The 20,707-nt window shown below is 48.1% G+C and overlaps 1 protein-coding gene across 2 annotated transcripts in view; it reads right to left on the bottom strand.

Annotated features, from left to right (window-relative positions):
• Positions 1 to 20,707, bottom strand: part of LOC147120729 (tensin-1-like) — a 704,181-nt gene that overhangs the window by 83,922 nt on the left and 599,552 nt on the right. For both annotated transcript variants that reach the window (XR_015078229.1, XM_085986965.1), the window contains one exon: positions 903 to 941. Coding sequence is in view for 1 of the 2 variants with exons in the window: in XM_085986965.1 (XP_085843091.1) it covers positions 903 to 941 (39 nt within the window). In the remaining variant the exon portion in view is untranslated. The remainder of the gene's footprint in view (positions 1 to 902; positions 942 to 20,707) is intronic.

The following is a 20,707-nucleotide window of genomic DNA, read 5'->3' as shown; positions in this document are numbered from 1 at the left end:
CCAGGGGACACTTTGTACTAACTGCGCCCCTGGGATACGCAAGCACTGCGCGCCGACAGTTGGAGGAGGCCCAGGATCGGAATCCCACGGGGGCCCACAGCTCAACGGCCGGCGCGCAAGGTAAGTGCAGGTCGGGGGCTTGCACCCGCGGGAAGCCCCCGACCTGAATTTCTGGGCCATTAAGTGAGCACAAAGCTGTCGGATTGTCTAAAAACCCAACTGGTTCACTGATGTCCTTCAGGGAAGGAAACCTGCCGTCCTCACCCTTTCTGGGCCTACATGTGACACCAGTCCCGCACCAACGTGGATGATTCTTAACTGGCCTCTGAAGTGGCTGAGCCAAGTCACTCAGTCGTATCAAACCACGACCAACCGTTCAAGAAGAAGGCCCACCACCACCTTCTGAGAGCAACTAAGGGATGAACAATAAATGCCGGCCTTGCCGCCGACGCCCGCACCCGAGAATTAATAAAAAGATAAACATTGACGATTTGCTTTTTGTTTTGAGGTATTTCAGAAACATATTCACTGTCTAGGTTCGCTCGTGAAGAGGGGGCAATTGGGTGAGTTACAGAGGGCAGCAGGAAGTGGGGTCCTGTATCCCAACAGCAGCCAGTGGATTCGGGGAGGGGGAGATCAAATTGGGAGGGTGTAATAAAATTAAAATATAATCATTTTCTGTCATTTCACTTTAAGAAATTGTCAGGACACTTGGAAGCATCTTTCTTGACTCCATCTTATGCAGGGACTTGGAATCTCCCCCATTACTCAGGACTCCTCACAGACACACCGTTCCGGAGTTTCATGGGGATGGATACCGTGCCCCTCACAGCCCCCCCACTCTCCAACACTTACACATAAACCACGGTGACACGGACACAAGGTACGAAAGGGCAACTCACCAGTTCATAGTTCACCGGAGGCACACACAAGGTCGTGACCTGCAAGAAAAGAAAGACGTGGGGTAAGATGGGTAATGAACAAAAGACTCAAACTCGCTCTGTGAATGTCTGAACCCAAACTCCTTTTTTTGATACAACCCTGGTCAGTTCTCCTCTCTTGTACCTCCTGAGCTCCAAATCACCGGTCCTACTAATCGCACCATCTCAACTAACATCACTAAAACAGATTATCTGTTCACACCTCATTTGCTGTTTGTGGGATCTTGCTGTGCGCAAATTGGCTGCCACGTTTCCTACATTACAACAGGGACTACACTTCAAAAAAAGTACTTCATCGGCTGTAAAACGCTTGGGGACGCCATGAGGCTGTGAAAGGCGATATATAAAAGTGAGTTCTTTCTTTTAAAAGTAAATAGAGAGAGAGAGATAGGCAAAGGATCTTCAACCCCAGTAATGGAAGGGACTGGCTGAAAGTTCAGAAGCGATCTGTTACTTTTTAAAAGTACCTTGTGGGGCCAGTACCTCCATGCCGAGCCCCCCCCGGCCGCAGGCTTCCTCCCCCGCCCCCCACCCTTCCCCATCGCAAACGTTGTCGACCCACCCCCATTCTTGACTTGCTTTGGCAGGCAGTATTTCCGTGGGTTTCAGGCAACAGTTTAACTCCTCTCTACCCATCAGCTTTGATATCATTTCCCGCCAGCTTCAAGAGGGAATCATTCTCAGAAATCGCTCACGAGGCGCTGCAGCTAAAACCGCCCGAGCTTCATTCGGCGAGGGGGGAGGTTTAGCCCGACAACTCAACCCCCCACCCTCTCCGATTCCTGCCCCGAGGTAAAATCAGAGAATCACAGAATTATAGAAATTTACAACACAGCCCATTCGGCCCATCGTGTCCATGCCGGCCGACAAAGAGCTCTCCAGCCTAACCCCACTTTCCAGCTCTTGGTCCGTAGCCCTGTAGGTTACGGCACTTCAAGAGCACATCCAAGTACAGGAAACTCTTTTTTATCCGGCATCGACGGGACTGGCGTGGTGCCGGTTGATCAAAAAGTCCGGATTACAGAGAGGTATACTTACCAAGGTAGGAGAGCCCCGTACACGGCACTTGTGCAGGAGCCCCGTACACGGCACTTGTGCAGAAGTCCCGGTTACACGGCACTTGTGCAGGAGCCCCGTACACGGCACTTGTGCAGGAGCCCCGTACACGGCATTTGTGCAGGAGCCCCGTACACGGCACTTGTGCAGGAGCCCCGTACACGGCACTTGTGCAGGAGTCCCGGTTATGCGGCACTTGTGCAGGAGTCCCGGTTACACGGCACTTGTGCAGGAGCCCCGTACACGGCACTTGTGCAGAAGTCCCGGTTACACGGCACTTGTGCAGGAGCCCCGTACACGGCACTTGTGCAGGAGCCCCGTACACGGCACTTGTGCAGGAGCCCCGTACATGGCACTTGTGCAGGAGTCCCGGTTATGCGGCACTTGTGCAGGAGTCCCGGTTACACGGCACTTGTGCAGGAGCCCCGTACACGGCACTTGTGCAGAAGTCCCGGTTACACGGCACTTGTGCAGGAGCCCCGTACACGGCATTTGTGCAGGAGCCCCGTACACGGCACTTGTGCAGGAGCCCCGTACACGGCACTTGTGCAGGAGTCCCGTACACGGCACTTGTGCAGGAGCCCCGTACACGGCACTTGTGCAGGAGCCCCGTACACGGCACTTGTGCAGGAGTCTCGGTTACACGGCCACTAATATACAGTAAAACTTACTTGAACCTACTCCTGAATTTTGCCGGTTAAGAGAGGTTTCCGGATATTTAGGTACCGGTTAAAAGAGAGTTTCCTGTACTTTTTAAATGTGATGAGGGTTTCTGCCTCGACCACCCTTTCAGGCAGTGAGTTCCAGACCCCCACCACCCTCTGGGTGAAAAAAGTTCTGCTCAACTCCCCTCTAATCCTTCCATCAATTACTTCAAAATTCTCATCCTTGTTTTCAAATCCCTCCATGACCGCGCCCCTTCCTATCTCTGTAACCTCCTCCAGCCCCACAACCCCCTGAGATATCTGCGCTCCTCCAATTCTGCCCTCTTGAGCATCCCTGACTATAATCGCTCCACCATTGGTGGCCGTGCCTTCTGTTGCCGAGGCCCTAAGCTCTGGAATCCCCTGTCTAAACCTCTCCGCCTCTCAATTCTTTTTTCTCCTTTGAGACGCTCCTTAAAACTGACCTCTTTGACCAAGCATTTGGTGACCTGCCCAAATTTCTCCTTATGTGGCTCGGTGTCAAATTTTTTGTCTTATAATACTCCTGTGAAGCACCTTGGGACGTTTTACTACGTTAAAGCCGTTACGTAAATACAAAAGTTGTTGTTGTTGTTGTAGTTGTTAAATCTGTGCCCCCCCCGTTATTGACCTCTCCAAGGGAAATAGGTCTTTCCTATCCACTCTATCTAGGCCCCTCAGAATTTTGTACACCTCAATTAAATCTCCCCTCAGCCTCCTCTGTTCCAAAGAAAACAACCCCAGCCTATCCAATCTTTCCTCATCGCTAAAATTCTCCAGTCCTGGCAACATCCTGGTAAATCTCCTCTGCACCCTCTCTAGTGCAATCACATCGTTCCTGTAATGTGGTGACCAGAACCGCACGCAGTACTCTAGCTGAGGCCTAACCTGTGATTTATACAGTTCAAGCACAACCTCCCTGCTCTTATATTCTATTCCTCGGCTGATACAGGCACGTATCCCGTATGCCTTTAGGGCTTAGTCAATGTCAGCTCTGGCTGATTGGACACAGGTACAAGTCGATTTCGTGCTGACAAGGCCGATGAATTTGAAGTTGATTGTGCTGGGATTCCGAGCCCTGCCCCAGCCTTTGAGGAGACCTTACACTTCCAGCCCCCTCTTTTCTCGACTGAGAAACAAGCATTATGGAGAACATACTGCCCCTTTGCCCCTTGTCAATCCCCTTCCCTGGTTGGGTGACCCAATGTATCTCTGGGTGTTTAACTGAATGGTCCCGGTTTCCCAGTCTCGGCGACACAGTTGTCCTCAGATGGGGTGCAGGAGAGCAGGTACATTTGCCCAATTGTCCCTGAGCTAGCGTTCCTGCTCCTGGGTCACTGTCCGTTGACCTTGTTGGAAAGTTACCGTCAGGGGAGAACGGTATCGGGCTGGACTGCCATCGCTCAGTGGGCAGCACTCTCGCCTCTGAGTCAGAAGATCGTGGGTTCAAGTCCCACTCCAGGAGACTTGAGCACAAAAATCTAGGCTGACATTTCAGTGCAGTGCTGAGGGAGTGCTGCACTGTCGGAGGTGCCATCTTTCGGATGAGACGTTAAACCGAGGCCCCGTCTACCCTCTCAGGTGGACGTAAAAGATCCCCTGGCACTATATCAAGGAAGAGCAGGGGAGTTTTTCCCCAGTATCCTGGCCAATATTTATCCCTCAATCAACATCACTAAAACAGATTATTTTGGCATTATTGTATTACTGTTTGTGGGATCTTGCTGTGTGCAAATTGGCTGCCCTGTTTCCGACATTGTAACAGTGACTACACTCCAAAAGTGCTTCATTACCGTTAAAGCGCTTTGGGATGTTCTGAGCTTGTGAAAGGCGCTGTAGAAATGTATGTATTTTTTTCTGAACAGTGATGCCCCCACAGTCAAATAGCCTACCAACACTCACTGCCCAGGCTCACACAATGGAAGAATGGTCATTTGGATGAAGTACCAGAGGGTGGGCGGGACCTATGAGATTAGCCTGTGCTTTTTGGGAACATTTTTGGCTGCACAACACATGCCTTGCAGTTCCCCTAACCGCTGTGCGTTTAAGGAGTGAGTAGCTGAACAATGACCGAATCATATGGTCAATTCAAATGTCAGTCAACTTCTGAGCTACAATCATAGAAACATAGAAGATAGGAGCAGGAGGAGGCCATTCGGCCCCTTGAGCCTGCTCCGCCATTCAATGCGATCATGGCTGATCATCCAAATTCAGTACCCGGTCCCTGCTTTCTCCCCATACCCCTTGATCCCTTTAGCCTTAAGAAATATATCCAACTCCTTCTTGAATATATTTGATGAACTGGCCTCTACTGCCTTCTGTGGTAGAGAATTCCACAGGTTCACCACTCTCTGGGTGAAGAAATTCCTCCTCATTTCTGTCCTAAATGGCCTACCCTTTATCCTTAGACTGTGTCCCCTGATTCTGGACTCCCCAACCATCGGGAACATCCTTCCTGCATCTAGTCTGTCCAGTCCTGTCAGAATTTTATAAGTTTCAATGAGATCACCTCTCATTCTTCTAAACTCCAGCGAGTACAAGTCCAATCGACCCAATCTCTCCTCATACGTCATTCCTGCCATCCCAGGTATCAGCCTGGTGAATCTTCGCTGAACTCCTTCCATGGCAAGAACATCCTTCCTCAGATAAGGTGACCAAAACTGCACACAATACTCAAGATGTGGTCTCACCAAGGCCCTGTACAACTGCAGCAAGACACCCTTGTTCCTGTACTCAAACCCTCGCGCTACGAAGGCCAACATTACACTTGCCTTATTAACCGCCTGCTGCACCTGCATGCTTACCTTCAGCGACTTGTGCACAAGGACACCCAGGTCTCGTTGCACTTCCCCTTCTCCCAATCTATTGCCATTTAGATAATAATCTGCCTTCCTGTTATTGCCACCAAAGTGGATAACCTCACATTTATCCACGTTATATTGCATCTGCCATGCATCTGCCCAATCACCCAACATGTCCAAATCATCCTGGAGTTTCTCGACATCTTCCTCACAGCACACACGCTGACCCAGCTTTGTGTCGTCTGCAAATTTGGAGATATTACATCTAGTTCCCTTGTCCAGATCATTTATATATATTGTGAATAGCTGGGGTCCAAGGACCGATCCCTGCAGTACCCCACTAGTCACTGCCCGCCATTCGGAAAAAGACCCATTTATTCCAACTCTTTGCTTTCTGTCTGCCAACCAGTTCTCTATCCAAGTCAATACCTTGCCCCCAAACCCATGTGCCTTAACTTTACACGCTAATCTCTTATGCGGGACCTTATCGAAGGCCTTCTGAAAGTCCTTAAGTACCCTGGGATGTAGACCATCAGGCCCTGGGGATTTATCGGTCGTCAGTCTAGGTTATTTGTGTCCTCCTTTGTGAAGACAGAACCAAAATATGTATTTAGTTGGTCTGCCATTTCTTTGTTCCCCATTATAAATTCCCCTGATTCTGACTGCAAGGGACCTATGCTTGACTTCACCAATCTTTTTCTCTTCACATATCTATAAAAGCTTTTACAGTCAGTTTTTATGTTCCCTGAAAGCTTACTCTCATATTCTATTTTCCCCTTAATTAATCCCTTTGTCCTCCTTTGTTGAATCCTAAACTGCTCCCAATCCTCAGGATTATTCTCTTATGTGGGACCTTATCGAAAGCCTTCTGAAAGTCCAAATACACCAAATCCACTGGTTCTCCTTTATCTATTTTACCAGTTACATCCTCAAAAAATTCCAGTAGATTAGTCAAGCATGATTTACCTTTTGTTAATCCATGTTGACTTTGTCCGATCCTGTCACTGCTTTCCAAGTGCTCTGCTATTACATCTTTTATAATAGTCAATTCAATTCAATTCAATTCAATTCAAATGCTTTATTGGCATGAAAGTTTACAGGGAACCATATTGCCAAAGCTTACATAACAAAAAGTACAGTTTTCCAACATTCTGTAGGTGTCAAACAATTCTGACCTTCGTTGGGTACATACAATATTACTTTAAACAATATTAATTTAAACAGTCTTTGTACATCAGTGGGTACATTCAGTATTAATTTTAAACAGTCCTCAGGTTGTGACATGTTGTTACATATTTGGCACCAAGGTATGGTCTGTCTCCTTCTCCCAGGACTAATCTTAATTTTGACAGGTCATCCAATTCCTTGAAATCTGGGGTTGTTTGGCTGAGCTTGTCAAATAATATGTTTCTTGATGTGTTGAATTTTTCGCATTTTAGGAGGAAATGCATCTCTGTCTCAACCTCGCCGGCCAGACATTGATCACATATTCTATTCTCTCTAGGCTGCCAGGATTTCTTGTATCTTCCTTTTTCAATTGCCAGTTGGTGGTCGCTTAGTCTGTACCTGGTGAGGGTCTGTCTCTGTTTTGTGTCTCTGATGGTCGAGAGATAGTCTGCCAGTTTATATTCTCTTTTTAGGGCCTGGTAACATTCTAATCTGCTTTGGCTTTTGGTTATTTTGTTCCAATGTTCCAGGTAGGTTTCTTTGCTTTGTTTAATGATTTGGTTCACTCGGATTGGTGTTTGGACGGCAGTGTTGGCCTGGGACTGGTCAGGGTCCGGCTGAGTAGGAGTACTTAGTTTCAGTAGCAGCTGACTCAGGGGACTCTTTTCTGGGTTTAGCTCTTGGGTCTGGAAGGCTTTAAAATGAAGGGTGTCTGGGGAGCTAGATTTGAGGTGATTTAGGAAGTTTAGTGCTCGTTTTTGGATGTTTATTATCAGTGGGTATCTGCCTAGTTCGGCTCTGCATGCATTTGTTGGTGTTTTCCTTTGGGTGCGAAGGATGCTTCGGCAAAATTCTGCATGTAGGGCTTCTATTGTGTGTTTTTCCCATTTAGTGTAGCTATGGTGATTGAGCGGGCCCCATACTTCACTACCGTACAGCGCAATCGGCAGGATTACGCTGTCAAATATTTTTAGCCAGATTTTGATTGGGATTTGGATGTTGTAGAATTTTCTTTTTATTGCATATAGGGCTCTTCGGGCTTTTTCTTTTAGTGCATTCACTGCTATGCTGAAGCATTTTCTCTAGTCTCTAGCATTTTCCCCACTACCGATGTCAGGCTTACCGGTCTATAATTCCCTGCTTTTTCTCTACCACCTTTTTTGAATAGTGGGGTAACATTAGCTACCCTCCAATCCATGGGTACTGTTCCAGAGTCTATCGAGTTCTGGAAGATGACCAGCAATGCATCTACTATCTCTAGGGCCACGTCCTTAAGTACCCTGGGATGTAGGCCATCAGGCCCTGGGGATTTATCGGTCTTCAGTCCCATCAATTTCCCTAACACCATTTCCCTACAAATACTGATTTCTTTCAGTTCCTCCCTTTCATCAGACCCTATGTTCCCCGGCATCTGTGGGAGGTTATTTGTGTCCTCCTTTGTGAAGACAGAACCAAAGTATGTATTTAGTTGGTCTGCCATTTCCTTGTTTCCCATTATAAATTCCCCTGATTCTGACTGTAAGGGACCTACGCTTGACTTCACCAATCTTTGTCTCTTCACATATCTGTAAAAGCTTTTACAGTCAGTTTTTATGTTCCCTGTTAGCTTACTTTCATATTCTATTTTCCCTTTCTTAATTAATCCCTTTGTCCTCCTTTGTTGACTCCTAAACTGCTCCCAATCCTCAGGATTATTGCTTTTTCTGGCCAATTTATATGTCCTCTCCTTGGACCTTATGCTATCCCTAATTTCCCTTGTTAGCCACGGTTGAGTCACCTTTTTTGTTTTATTTTTATGCAGCATTGGACAAGGGACAGTGACACAGAATACACACAGAAGGTGGCAGGACAGGTTAACAAAGCAATTAATAAAGCATATGGGATCCTAGGCTTTATAAATAGAGGCAAAAACCAGGCGGTTACGCTAAACCTATATAAAACACCGGTTCAGCTGGAGTATTACTAGAATGGTTCCAGGGATGAGGGATTATAGTCATATGGATAGACTAGAGAAGCTGGGGTTGTTCTCCTTAGAGCAGAGAAGGCTAAGAGGAGATTTGATAGAGGTGTTCAAAATCATGAAGGGTTTAGATAGAGTAAACAAAGAGAAACTGTTTCCAATGGCTGAAGGGTCAGTAACCAGAGGGCACAGATTTAAGGTGATTGGCAAAAGAACCAGAGGCGACATGAGGAAAATCTTTTAGGATTTAGTGGTTAGGACTTGGAATCACTGATGGGGCGGTGGATACAGATTCAATAGTAGCTTTCAAAAGAGAATTGGATAAATACGTGAAGGAGAAAAAATTGCAGGGATATGGGGAAAGAGCGGGGGGAGTGGGACTAACTGGATTGCTCTTCGAACAAGCCGGCACAGACTCGATGGGCCGAATGGCCTCGTTCTGTGCTGTACTATTCCATGAGTCTATGAATACATAAACAGTGGATTGGATTGAGCCCAAAGTGGCTGCAAAGCTGCCTCTGGATCCAATAACCATCTATTTGATTTGCCAGCGCTGTTCTGCTCGGATAAAACTCGAGGCTGATGTCTTGGCTGCTCGAAGGCGATGGGGAAGCGAGCTCTGGTTTCCAGCCAAGTCCCCAACTAAGTCAAGTGGCCTGGCGTTCAAACCAAAAGCTCCAGCCAAAGTCAAATGAAAAGTTAAAAAGTTGACGTGTCCCATTTTGTAAGAACTGCGCTGGGAGACTACAGTTTTCGGATACAGTCAGCTAAACATGACGAGTTCTATGCTATGATAGACAGGGGAGCTTCATTAAAAGGCATGACGGTGGACAGGCAATGGCTAACATTTAAGTAACAAATGCATGAATTGCAACAGTTATACATTCCTTTCTGGCGCAAAAACACAAAAGGAAAAGCGGCGCAATCATGGCTAACAAAATAAATTAAGATAGTATTAGATCCAAAGAGGAGTCATATAAAGCTGCCAGAAAAAGTAGCAAGCCTGAGGATTGGGAGCAGTTTAGAGTTCAGCAAGAAAGGACCAAGAGACTGATTAAGAGGGGAAAAATAGAGTATGAGAGTAAACTTGCAAGGAACATAAAAGCGGACTGTAAAAGCTTCTACAAGTATGTAAAAAGAAAAAGATTAGCGAAGACAAATGTAGGTCCCTTACAGTCAGAAACGAGAGAATTTATAATGGGGAACAAGGAAATGGCAGAGCAATTAAACAAATACTTTGGTTCTATCTTCACAGATATGCTAAAGAACCAAAAGGTCTAATGAGAAGGAGGAATTAAAGGAAATTAGTATTAGCAAAAAATAGTGCTGGAGAAATTAATGGGACTGAAAGCCGATAAATCCCCAGGGCCTGATAATCTGCATCCCAGAGTACTAAAAGAGGTAGCCATGGAAATAGTGGATGCATTGGTTGTCATCTTCCAAAATTCTATAGATTATGGAACAGTTCCTGCAGATTGGAGGGTGGCAAATGTAACCCCACTGTTTAAAAAAGGAGGGAGAGAGAAAACAGGGAACTACAGACCAGTTAGCCTAACATCAGTAGTAGGGAAAATGCTAGAGTCTATTATAAAGGATGTGATAACAGGACACTTAGAAAATATCAATGGGATTAGACAAAGTCAACATGGATTTATGAAAGGGAAATCGTGTTTGACAAACCTACTGGAGTTTTTTGAGGATGTAACTGGTAGAATAGATAAGGGAGAACCAGTGGATGTGGTGTATTTGGATTTCCAGAAGGCCTTTGATAAAGTCCCACATAAGATGTTAGTGTGCAAAATTAAAGCACATAGGATTGCGGGTAATATACTGGCATGGACTGAAAATTGGTTAACAGACAGGAAACAGAGAGTAGGAATAAATGGGTCTTTTTTGGGGTGGCAGGCGGTGACTAGTGGGGTACCGCAGGGATCGGTGCTTGGGCCCCAGCTATTCACAATATATATCAATGATTTGGGTGAGGGAACCAAATGTAATATAGAAACACAGAAACATAGAAGATAGGAGCAGGAGTAGGCCATTCGGCCCCTCGAGCCTGCTCCGCCATTCAATGCGATCATGGCTGATCATCCAAATTCAGTACCCTGTCCCTGCCTTCTCCCCATATCCCTTGATCCCTTTAGCCTTAAGAAATATATCTAACTCCTTCTTGAATATATTTAATGAACAGGCCTCAACTGCCTTCTGTGGTAGAGAATTCCACAGGTTCACCGCTCTCTGGGTGAAGAAATTCCTCCTAATTTCTGTTCTAAATGGCTTATCCCTTATCCTTAGACTGTGACCCCTGGTTCTGGACTCCCCGACCATCGGGAACATCCTTCCAGCATCTAGTCTGTCTAGTCCTGTCAGAATTTTATAAATTTCAATGAGATCCCCTCTCATTCTTCTAAACTCCAGCGAGTATAAGCCCAATCGACCCAATCTCTCCTCTTACGTCATTCCTGCCATCCCAGGTATCAGTCTGGTGAATCTTTGCTGCACTCCCTCCATGGCAAGAACATCCTTCCTCAGATAAGGTCCAGCAGCCAGAGTACTTTTAACAACCCTTTTTATTTCCTTAGCGTCCCAAGCTAAAGGACAACATTTCCCATTCTCGCCCAGAAGAAAGACGATGAAACCAGCTGCAGTGGAATAGCCATCAGGACGATCGGCCTGTGAAGCGTCACTAAAGATAACTCGCTTCATGGTCACTGGGTCGCCTAAGGATGGGAACTTAAGTGCGGATTTATCCAGATTTAATTTTGGTCATGTTTCATTTGCCGTTAAAACATTCTCTACTGTGGGGTGATCCATTGAAGTACTTAACTTAAGACATTAAAACTGGCCTCTGGTCCAGTCTGAGTGCACAACCAGTTCAACTGACCAATCAAGCTTCGCAATAGCTCTGCCTCTTTTTTAGATATAACATCACCTTTCTGTGATGACCTAATACCATTAACCGGGATGGGAGTAACACTCTCTAAATAGGACAGTTGATTTAAAGTTAGAGCAGACCCACTTTGCTTAATATCTAAACCAATATATTTAATATATTTCCAAGTTTACTGACAACACAAAACTAGGTGGGGTTGTGAGTTGTGAGGAGGATGCAAAGAGGCTTCAAGGCGATTTAGACAAGTGAGTGGGCAAATACATGGCAGATGCAGTATAACGTGGATAAATGTGAAGTTATCCACTTCGGTAGGAAAAACAGAAAGGCAGAGTATTATTTAAATGGTGATAGATTGGGAAATGTTGATGTGCAAAGGGACCTGGGTGTCCTTGTACACCAGTCACTGAAAGCAAACATGCAGGTGCAGCAAGCAGTTAGGAAGGCAAATGGTACGTTGGCCTTCATTGCAAGAGGATTTGAGTACAGGAGCAAGGATGTCTTACTACAGTTATACAGGGCCTTGGTGAGACCACACCTGGAGTACTGTGTGCAGTTTTGGTCTCCTTACCTAAGAAAGGTTATACTTACCATGGAGGGAGTGCAGCGAAGGTTCACCAGACTGATTCCTGGGATGGCAGGACTGTCGTATGAGGAGAGATTGGGTCGACTAGGACTGTATTCACTAGAGTTTAGAAGAATGAGAGGGGATCTCATTGAAACGTATAAGATTCTGACAGGGCTAGACAGACTGGATGTTCCCCTGGCTGGGAGCTCTAGAACGAGAGGTCACAGTCTCAGGATATGGGGTAGGACATTTAGGACAGAGATGAGGAGAAATTTCTTCACTCAGAGGGTGGTGAACCTGTGGAATTCTCTACCACAGAAGGATGTGGAGGCCAAGTCACTGAATATATTTAAGAAGGAGATAGATAGATTTCTAGACGCAAAAGGCGTCAAGGGGTATGGGGAGAGAGCGGGAATATAATATTGAGATAGAGGATCAGCCATGATCATATTGAATGGCAGAGCAGGCTCGAAGGGCCGAATGGCCTACTCCTGCTCCTATTTTTCTATGTTCTATGTTCATTTATGTTACGTATCGGTACAAATCCTACCATTAATCGGAGGTCCATGTGTCAGCCCTCACTCAGTGAGTAGCACATTCACCTGTGAGTCATAAGGTTGTGGGTTCAAGTCCCACTCCCACATCCAGCTCTTCAAAACCCAACTCATCTAAACATTAACAAGGCAGCTCTGTGTTATCAGACCCATGAGAAAAGAATGTCCATGGCCTGCTGTTGCTTGAACTACACATTGGAGAAAGAGCACATTTTTTTTATTCGCTTATGGGTTGTGGGCGCCGCTGGCAAAGCCAGCATTTATTGCCCATCCCTAGTTGCCCTCGAGAAGGTGGTGATGAGCCGCCTTCTTGAACCGCTGCAGTCCGTGTGGTGAAGGTGCTCCCACAGTGCTGTTAGGGAGGGAGTTCCAGGATCTTGACCCAGTGACGATGAAGGATCGGCGATATACTTCTAAGTCAGGATGGTGTGTGACTTGGAGGAGAACTTGGAGATGGTGTTGTTCCCATGCGCCTGCTGCCCTTGTCCTTCTAGGTGGAAGAGGTCGCAGGTTTGGGAGGTGCTGCCGAAGAAGCCTTGGCGAGTTGCTGCAGTGCATCTTGTAGATGGTACACACTGCAGCCACAGTACGCCGGTGGTGGAGGGAGTGAATGTTTAAGGTGGTCGATGGGGTGCCAAAATAACAGGCTGCTTTGTCCTGGATGGTGTCGAGCTTCTTGAGTGTTGTTGCAGCTGCACTCATCCAGGCAAGTGGAGAGTATTCCATCACACTCCTGACTTGTGCCTTGTAGATGGTGGAAAGGCTTTGGGGAGTCAGGAGATGAGACACTCGCCGCAGAATACCCAGCCTCTGACCTGCTCATGTTGCCACAGTATTTATGTGGCTCGTCCAGTTCAGTTTCTGGTTTCAGGTGACCCCCAGGATGTTGTTGGTGGGGGATTCGGTGATGGTAATGCTGTTGAATGTCAAGGGAAGGTGGTTAGACTCCCGCTTGTTGGAGATAGTCATTGCCTGGCACTTCGGTGGCGCAAATATTACCTGCCACTTATCAGCCCAAGCCTGAACGTCATCCAGGTCTTGTTGCATGCGGGCATGGACTGCTTCATTATCTGAGGATTTGTGAATTGCGCTGAATACTGTGCAGTTATCATCAAACATGCCCATTTCTGACCTTATGTTGGAGGGAAGGTCATTGATGAAGCAGCTGAAGATGGTTGGGCCTAGGACACTGCCCTGAGGAACTCCTGCAGCGATGTCCTGGGGCTGTGATGATTGCCTTCAACAACCACAACCTGTACAACACAACATAAGCTCACCCAGAGGAGAGGGTATAATACACAGCGATGCTTCATGATCACTGCCCTCCTGAATGTATTAGATTTCTTTGCCAGTTAATCCCCAGCACGCCTGTAAGCACTGGCTCTCGCAGGTGTACGACACGATGAGCCAGAGTACAGGTGTACAGTTCGATGGGCCGAGGACAGGTGTACAGATCGATGGGCCGAGGACAGGTGTACAGATCGATGGGCCGAGGACAGGTGTACAGATCGATGGGCCGAGGACAGGTGTACAGATCGATGGGCCGAGGACAGGTGTACAGATCGATGGGCCGAGGACAGGTGTGCAGATCGATGGGCCGAGGACAGGTGTGCAGATCGATGGGCCGAGGACAGGTGTAGAGATCGATGGGCCGAGGACAGGTGTACAGATCGATGGGCCGAGGACAGGTGTACAGATCGACGGGCCCGAGCACAGGTGTACAGATCGATGGGTTGAGGACAGGTGTACAGATCGATGGGCCGAGGACAGGTGTACAGATCGATGGGCCGAGGACAGGTGTACAGATCGATGGGCCGAGGACAGGTGTGCAGATCGATGGGCCGAGGACAGGTGTACAGATCGATGGGCCGAGGACAGGTGTAGAGATCGATGGGCCGAGGACAGGTGTACAGATCGATGGGCCGAGGACAGGTGTACAGATCGACGGGCCCGAGCACAGGTGTACAGATCGATGGGTTGAGGACAGGTGTACAGGTCGATGAGCCGAGGACAGGTGTACAGATCGACGGGCCCGAGCACAGGTGTACAGATTGACGGGCCCGAGCACAGGTGTACAGATCGATGGGTTGAGGACAGGTGTACAGATCGATGGGCCGAGGGCAGGTGTACAGATCGATGGGCCGAGGACAAGTGTACAGATCGATGGGCCGAGGGCAGGTGTACAGATCGATGGGCCAAGGACAGGTGTACAGATCGACGGGCCCGAGCACAGGTGTACAGATCGATGGGCCGAGGACAGGTGTACAGATCGATGGGCCGAGGACAGGTGTACAGTTCGATGGGCCGAGGGCAGGTGTACAGATCGATGGGCCGAGGACAGGTGTACAGATCGATGGGCTGAGGGGAGGTGTACAGGTCGATGGGCCGAGGACAGGTGTACAGATCGATGGGCCGAGGACAGATGTACAGATCGATGGGCCGAGGACAGATGTACAGATCGATGGGCCGAGGACAGGTGTACAGATCGATGGGCCGAGGACAGATGTACAGATCGATGGGCCGAGGACAGGTGTACAGATCGATGGTCCGAGGACAGGTGTACAGTTCGATGGGCCGAGGACAGGTGTACAGATCGATGGGCCGAGGACAGGTGTACAGATCGATGGGCCGAGGACAGGTGTACAGATCGATGGGCCGAGGACAGGTGTACAGATCGATGGGCCGAGGACAGGTGTACAGATCGATGGGCCAAGGACAGGTGTACAGATCGATGGGTTGAGGACAGGTGTACAGATCGATGAGCCGAGGACAGGTGTACAGATCGACGGGCCCGAGCACAGGTGTACAGATCGACGGGCCCGAACACAGGTGTACAGGTCGATGGGCCGAGGACAGGTGTACAGATCGATGGGCCGAGGACAGGTGTACAGATCGATGGGCCGAGGACAGGTGTACAGATCGAGGGGCCGAGGACAGGTGTACAGATCGATGGGCCGAGGACAGGTGTACAGATCGCTAGGCCGAGGACAGGTGTACAGATCGATGGGCCGAGGACAGGTGTACAGATCGATGGGCCGAGGACAGGTGTACAGATCGCTGGGCCGAGGACAGGTGTACAGATCGATGGGCCGAGGACAGGTGTACAGATCGATGGGCCGAGGGGAGGTGTACAGTTCGATGGGCCGAGGACAGGTGTACAGATCGATGGGCCGAGGACAGGTGTACAGATCGATGGGCTGAGGACAGGTGTACAGATCGATGGGCCGAGGACAGGTGTACAGATCGATGGGCATCAGCCATCCTCAGTACCTCACCCAAACAAACATTCACTGTGGCACTATTTCGAAGAAGAGCAGGGGAGTTATCCCCGCTGTTCTGGCTAATATTTATCCCTCAACCAACATCACTAAATCAGATTTTCTGGTCATTATCACATTGCTGTTTATGGGATCTTGCTGTATGCGAATTGGCTGTCGCGTTTCCTACATGAGTACATTGGGCCGATACTCTCTGGAGTTTAGAAGAATGAGAGGTGATCTCATTGAAACATACAAGATTCTGAGGGGGATTGACAGGGTAGATGCTGAGAGGTTGTTTCCCCTGGCTGGAGAGTCTAGAACCAGGGGTCACAGTCTCAGGATAAGGGGTCGGCCATTTAAGACTGAGATGAGGAGGAATTTCTTCACTCAGAGGGTGGTGAATCTTTGGAATTCTCTACCCCAGAGGGCTGCAGAGGCTCAGTCGTTGTGTATATTCAAGGCTGAGATCGATAGATTATTGGACTCTCGGGGAATCGAGGGATATGGGGATCGGGCGGGAAATTGGAGTTGACGTCGATGATCAGCCATAATCTCATTGAATGGCGGAGCGGGCTCGAGGGGCCGTGAGGCCGACTCCTGCTCCTATTTCTTAACTTCTTATGACAACAGTGACAGCACTTTTAAAGTACTTTATTGGCTGTAAAGTGCTTTGGGACGTCCTGAGGACATGAAAGGCGCTGCAGAAATGAAAGTTCTTTTGTCTTGTGTGAGGGAACGGTAGCACAGTGGCTATGTTATTGGACTAGTGATCCAGAGGGCTGGACTAATGATCCGGAAGCATGAGCTCCAATCCCACCACGGCAGTTGGGGAATTTAAATTCAGGAATAAAAAGCTCGTGTCAGTAATTGTGACCAAGAAGCTATCGGATTCTCATAAAAATCCATCTGGTTCACTCGTGCCCTTTAGGGAAGGAAATCTGCCGTCCTTACCCGGTCTGGCCTATATGTGATTCCAGACCCACAGCAATGTGGTTGAATCTGAAATGGCCCAGCGAGACACTCAGTTGTAACAAACGTGCTACAAAAATTAGAGTAAAACTGGACAGACCTCCCGGCATCAATCTTGGCACCGGCTTTGGACACAAGAACGGCACACCCAGCCCAGTCACTAACATCTGGAGACTTGTCCTACAGACTAGTCAAGCAACAGCCTGACATAGTCATACTCACAGAATCATACCTGTCAGCCAATGTCCCAAACTCCTCCATCACCATCCCTGAGTATGTCCTGTCCCACCGGCGGGACAGACCCACCAGAGATGACGATACAGTCGGGAGGGAGTGGCCCTGGGACTGAGCATCCATGAGGTGCTGTGGACCATCAGCAGCAGCGGAATTGTATTCCACCACAATCTGTAATCTCATGGCTCAGCATTGCCTCCGAACCCTATGAAGTTTCATGGCTTCAGGTCAAGCATGGGCAACGAAACGAGCTGCTGATTACCACCTACCGCCCTCCCTCAGCTGATGAATCAGTGCTCCTCCGTGTTGAAGGCCACTTGGAAGAAGCACTGAGGGGAGCAAGAGCACAGAATGTACTCTGGGTGGGGGACTTCAAATCCCGAACTTGGTCAGTTCAGTAGCACCACTACTGACTGAGCTGTCCTGAAGAACATAGTTGCTAGACTGGGCCTGTGGCAGGTGGTGAGAACATAAGAACATAAGAACATAAGAAATAGGAGCAGGAGTAGGCCAATCGGCCCCTCGAGCCTGCTCCGCCATTCAATAAGATCATGGCTGATCTGATCCTAACCGCCAATCCACTATCACAGAACCATCTCCTGAATCTAACAGAATTAGACACACGAAATAGGAGCAGGATCAGGCTACATGGCCCCTGGGCCCGCTCCGCTACCCACAGGGCCATGACCGATCCGAACCTAGACTCATGTCCAAATTCCTGCCCGCTCCCCGTAACCCTTAATTCCCTTTACTTCTAGGAAACTGTCTATTTCTGTTTTAAATTTATGTAATGATGTAGCTTCTACAGCTTTTTGGGGCAGCATATTCCATGGACCTACCACCCTCTGAGTGAAGTAGTTCCTCCTCATCTTAGTTTTGAAAGAGCAGCCCCTTATTCTAAGACTATGCCCCCTAGTTCTAGTTTCACCCATCATCGGGAACATCCTCCCCGCATCCACCCGATCCAACCCCTTCACAATCTTATATGTTTCAATAAGATCGCCTCTCATTCTTCTGAACTCCAATGAGTAGAGTCCCAATCTACTCAACCTCTCCTCATATGTCCATCCCCTCATCCCCGGGATTAACCGAGTGAACCTTCTTTGTACTGACTCGAGAGCAACTATGTCTTTTCTTAAGTATGGACACCAAAACTGTATGCAGTATTCCAGGTGCGGTCTCACCCGAGAGAGCCAACATGAGGGAACCTACATGACCTCATCGTCACCAATCTACCATGATAGTATTGGTAGGAGTGACCACCACATAGTCCCGTCTCGACACTGAGGACACCCTCCATCGTGTTGTGTGGCACTACCACCGTGCTAAATGGGATAGATTCAGAACAGATCTAGCAGCTCAAAACTGGGTATCCATGAGGCGCTGTGGGCTATCAGCAGCAGCAGAATTGTATTTCACCACAATCTATAACCTCATGGTCCGGCATATCCTTCACTCTACCACTACCATCAAGCCAGGGGACCAACCCTGGTTCAATGAGGAGTGTAGAAGAGCATGCCAGGAGCAGCACCAGGCGTACCTAAAGATGGGGTGCCAACCTGGGGAAGCTGCACTACATGCATGCTAAACATCGGAAGAAGCATGCTAGAGACAGAGCTAAGTGATCCCACAACCAACGGATCAGATCAAAGCTTTGCAGTCCTGCCACACCCAGTCGTGAATAGTGGTGGACCATTAAACAACTGATGGGAGGAGGAGGCTCCATGAACATCCTCATCCTCAATGATGCCAGAGCCCAGCACGTGGGTGCAAAAGACAAGGCTGAAGCATTTGCAACCATCGTCAGCCAGTAGTGCCGAATGGATGATCCATCTCGGCCTCCTCCTGAGGTCCCCACCATCACAAAAGCCAGTCTTCAACCAATTCGATTCACTCCATGTGACATCGAATCACGGAATGGTTACAGCGCAGTAGGAGGTTATTCGGCCCATCGAGCCCATACCGGCTCGCTGCAGGATCAATTCAGCTAGTCCCACTCCCCCCCCTTTCCCCATAGCCCTGCATTTTTTTTTCCTTTAGGTACTTATCCAACTCCCTTTTGAAAGCCACGATTGAATCTGCCTCCACCACCCTCTCAGGCCGTGCATTCCAGATCATAACTACTCACTGCGGAAAAAAGCTTTTCCTCCTGTCGCCTTTGGATCTTCTGCCAATCCCCTTAAATCTGTGTCCTCTGATTCTTGGCCCTTCTGCCAATGGGAACAGTTTATCTCTACTCTGTCCAGACCCCTCATGATTTTGAACAACTCTATCAAATCTCTCCTCTCAATCTTCTCTGCTCTAAGGAGAACAATCCCCGCTTCTCCAGCCTATCCACGTAACTGAAGTCCCTCATCCCTGGAACCATTCTTGTAAATCTTTTCTGCACCCTCTCCAAAGCCTTTATATTCTTCCTAAAGTGCGGTGCCCAGAATTGGACACAATACTCCAGTTGAGGCTGAACCAGTGTTTTATAAAGGTTCATCATAACTTCCTTGCTTCTGTACTCTATGCCTCTATTCATGAAGCCCAGGACCCCGTAAGCTTTTTAACTGCTTCCTCAACCTGCCCTGCCACCTTCAACGATTTGTGGACACATACCCCCAGGTCTCTTTAGGATTGTACCCTTTAGTTTATATCGCCTCTCCTCGTTCTTCCTACCAAAATGTATCACTTCACACTTTTCTGCTTTAAATTTCATCTGCCACGTGTCCGCCCATTTCACCAGCCTGTCTATGTCCTCTTGAAGTCTATCACTCTCCTCCTCACTGTTCACTATACTTCCAATCATCTGCAAATTTTGACATTGTGCCCTGTACACCCAAGTCCAAGTCATTAATATATATCAAGAAAAGCAGTGGTCCCAGTACCGACCCCTGGGGAACACCACTGTATACCTTCCTCCAGTCCGAAAAACAACCGTTCACCTCTACTCTCTGTTTCCAGTCACTTAGCCAATTCCGTATCCATGCTGCCACTGTCCCTTTTATTCCACAGATTTCAACTTTGCTGGTAAGCCTATTATGTGGCACTTTTTCGAATGCCTTTGGAAATCCATGTACGCCACGTCAACCACACTACCCTCATCAACCCTCTCTGTTACCTCATCAAAAAACTCAATCAAGTCAGTTAAACAGAATTTGCCTTTAACAAATCCATGCTGGCTTCCCTTAATTAATCCACACTTGTCCAAGTGACTGTTAATTTTGTCCCGGATTATCATTTGTCCCGGATATCAAGAAACAGCTGAGCGCAATGGATACAGCAAAGTCTATGAGCCCCAACAACATCCCGGCTGTAGTGCTGAAGACTTGTGTTCCAGAACTAGCCACGACTCTAGCCAAACTGTTCCAATACAGCTACAACACTGGCATCTACCCGATCAGATCAAAGCTCTGCAGTCCTGCCACATCCAGTCGTGAATGGTGGTGGACCATTAAACAACTAACGGGAGGAGGAGGCTCCATGAATATCCCCATCCTCAATGATGGTGGAGCCCAGCACGTGAGTGCTTAATACAAGGATGATCCATATCGGCCTACTCCCGAGGACCCCACCATCACAGAAGCCAGTCTTCAGCCAATTCGATTCACTCCACGTGATATCAAGAAACTGCTGAGCACA

This window comes from Somniosus microcephalus, chromosome 4, assembly GCF_052327205.1.
Source record: "Somniosus microcephalus isolate GS21.2 chromosome 4, FLI_Smic_1.0, whole genome shotgun sequence".
NCBI classification, from domain to species: Eukaryota; Metazoa; Chordata; class Chondrichthyes; order Squaliformes; family Somniosidae; genus Somniosus; species Somniosus microcephalus.
Note: the sequence above shows the minus strand (reverse complement) of the source record. Positions and strands in the feature narration are given on the sequence as shown.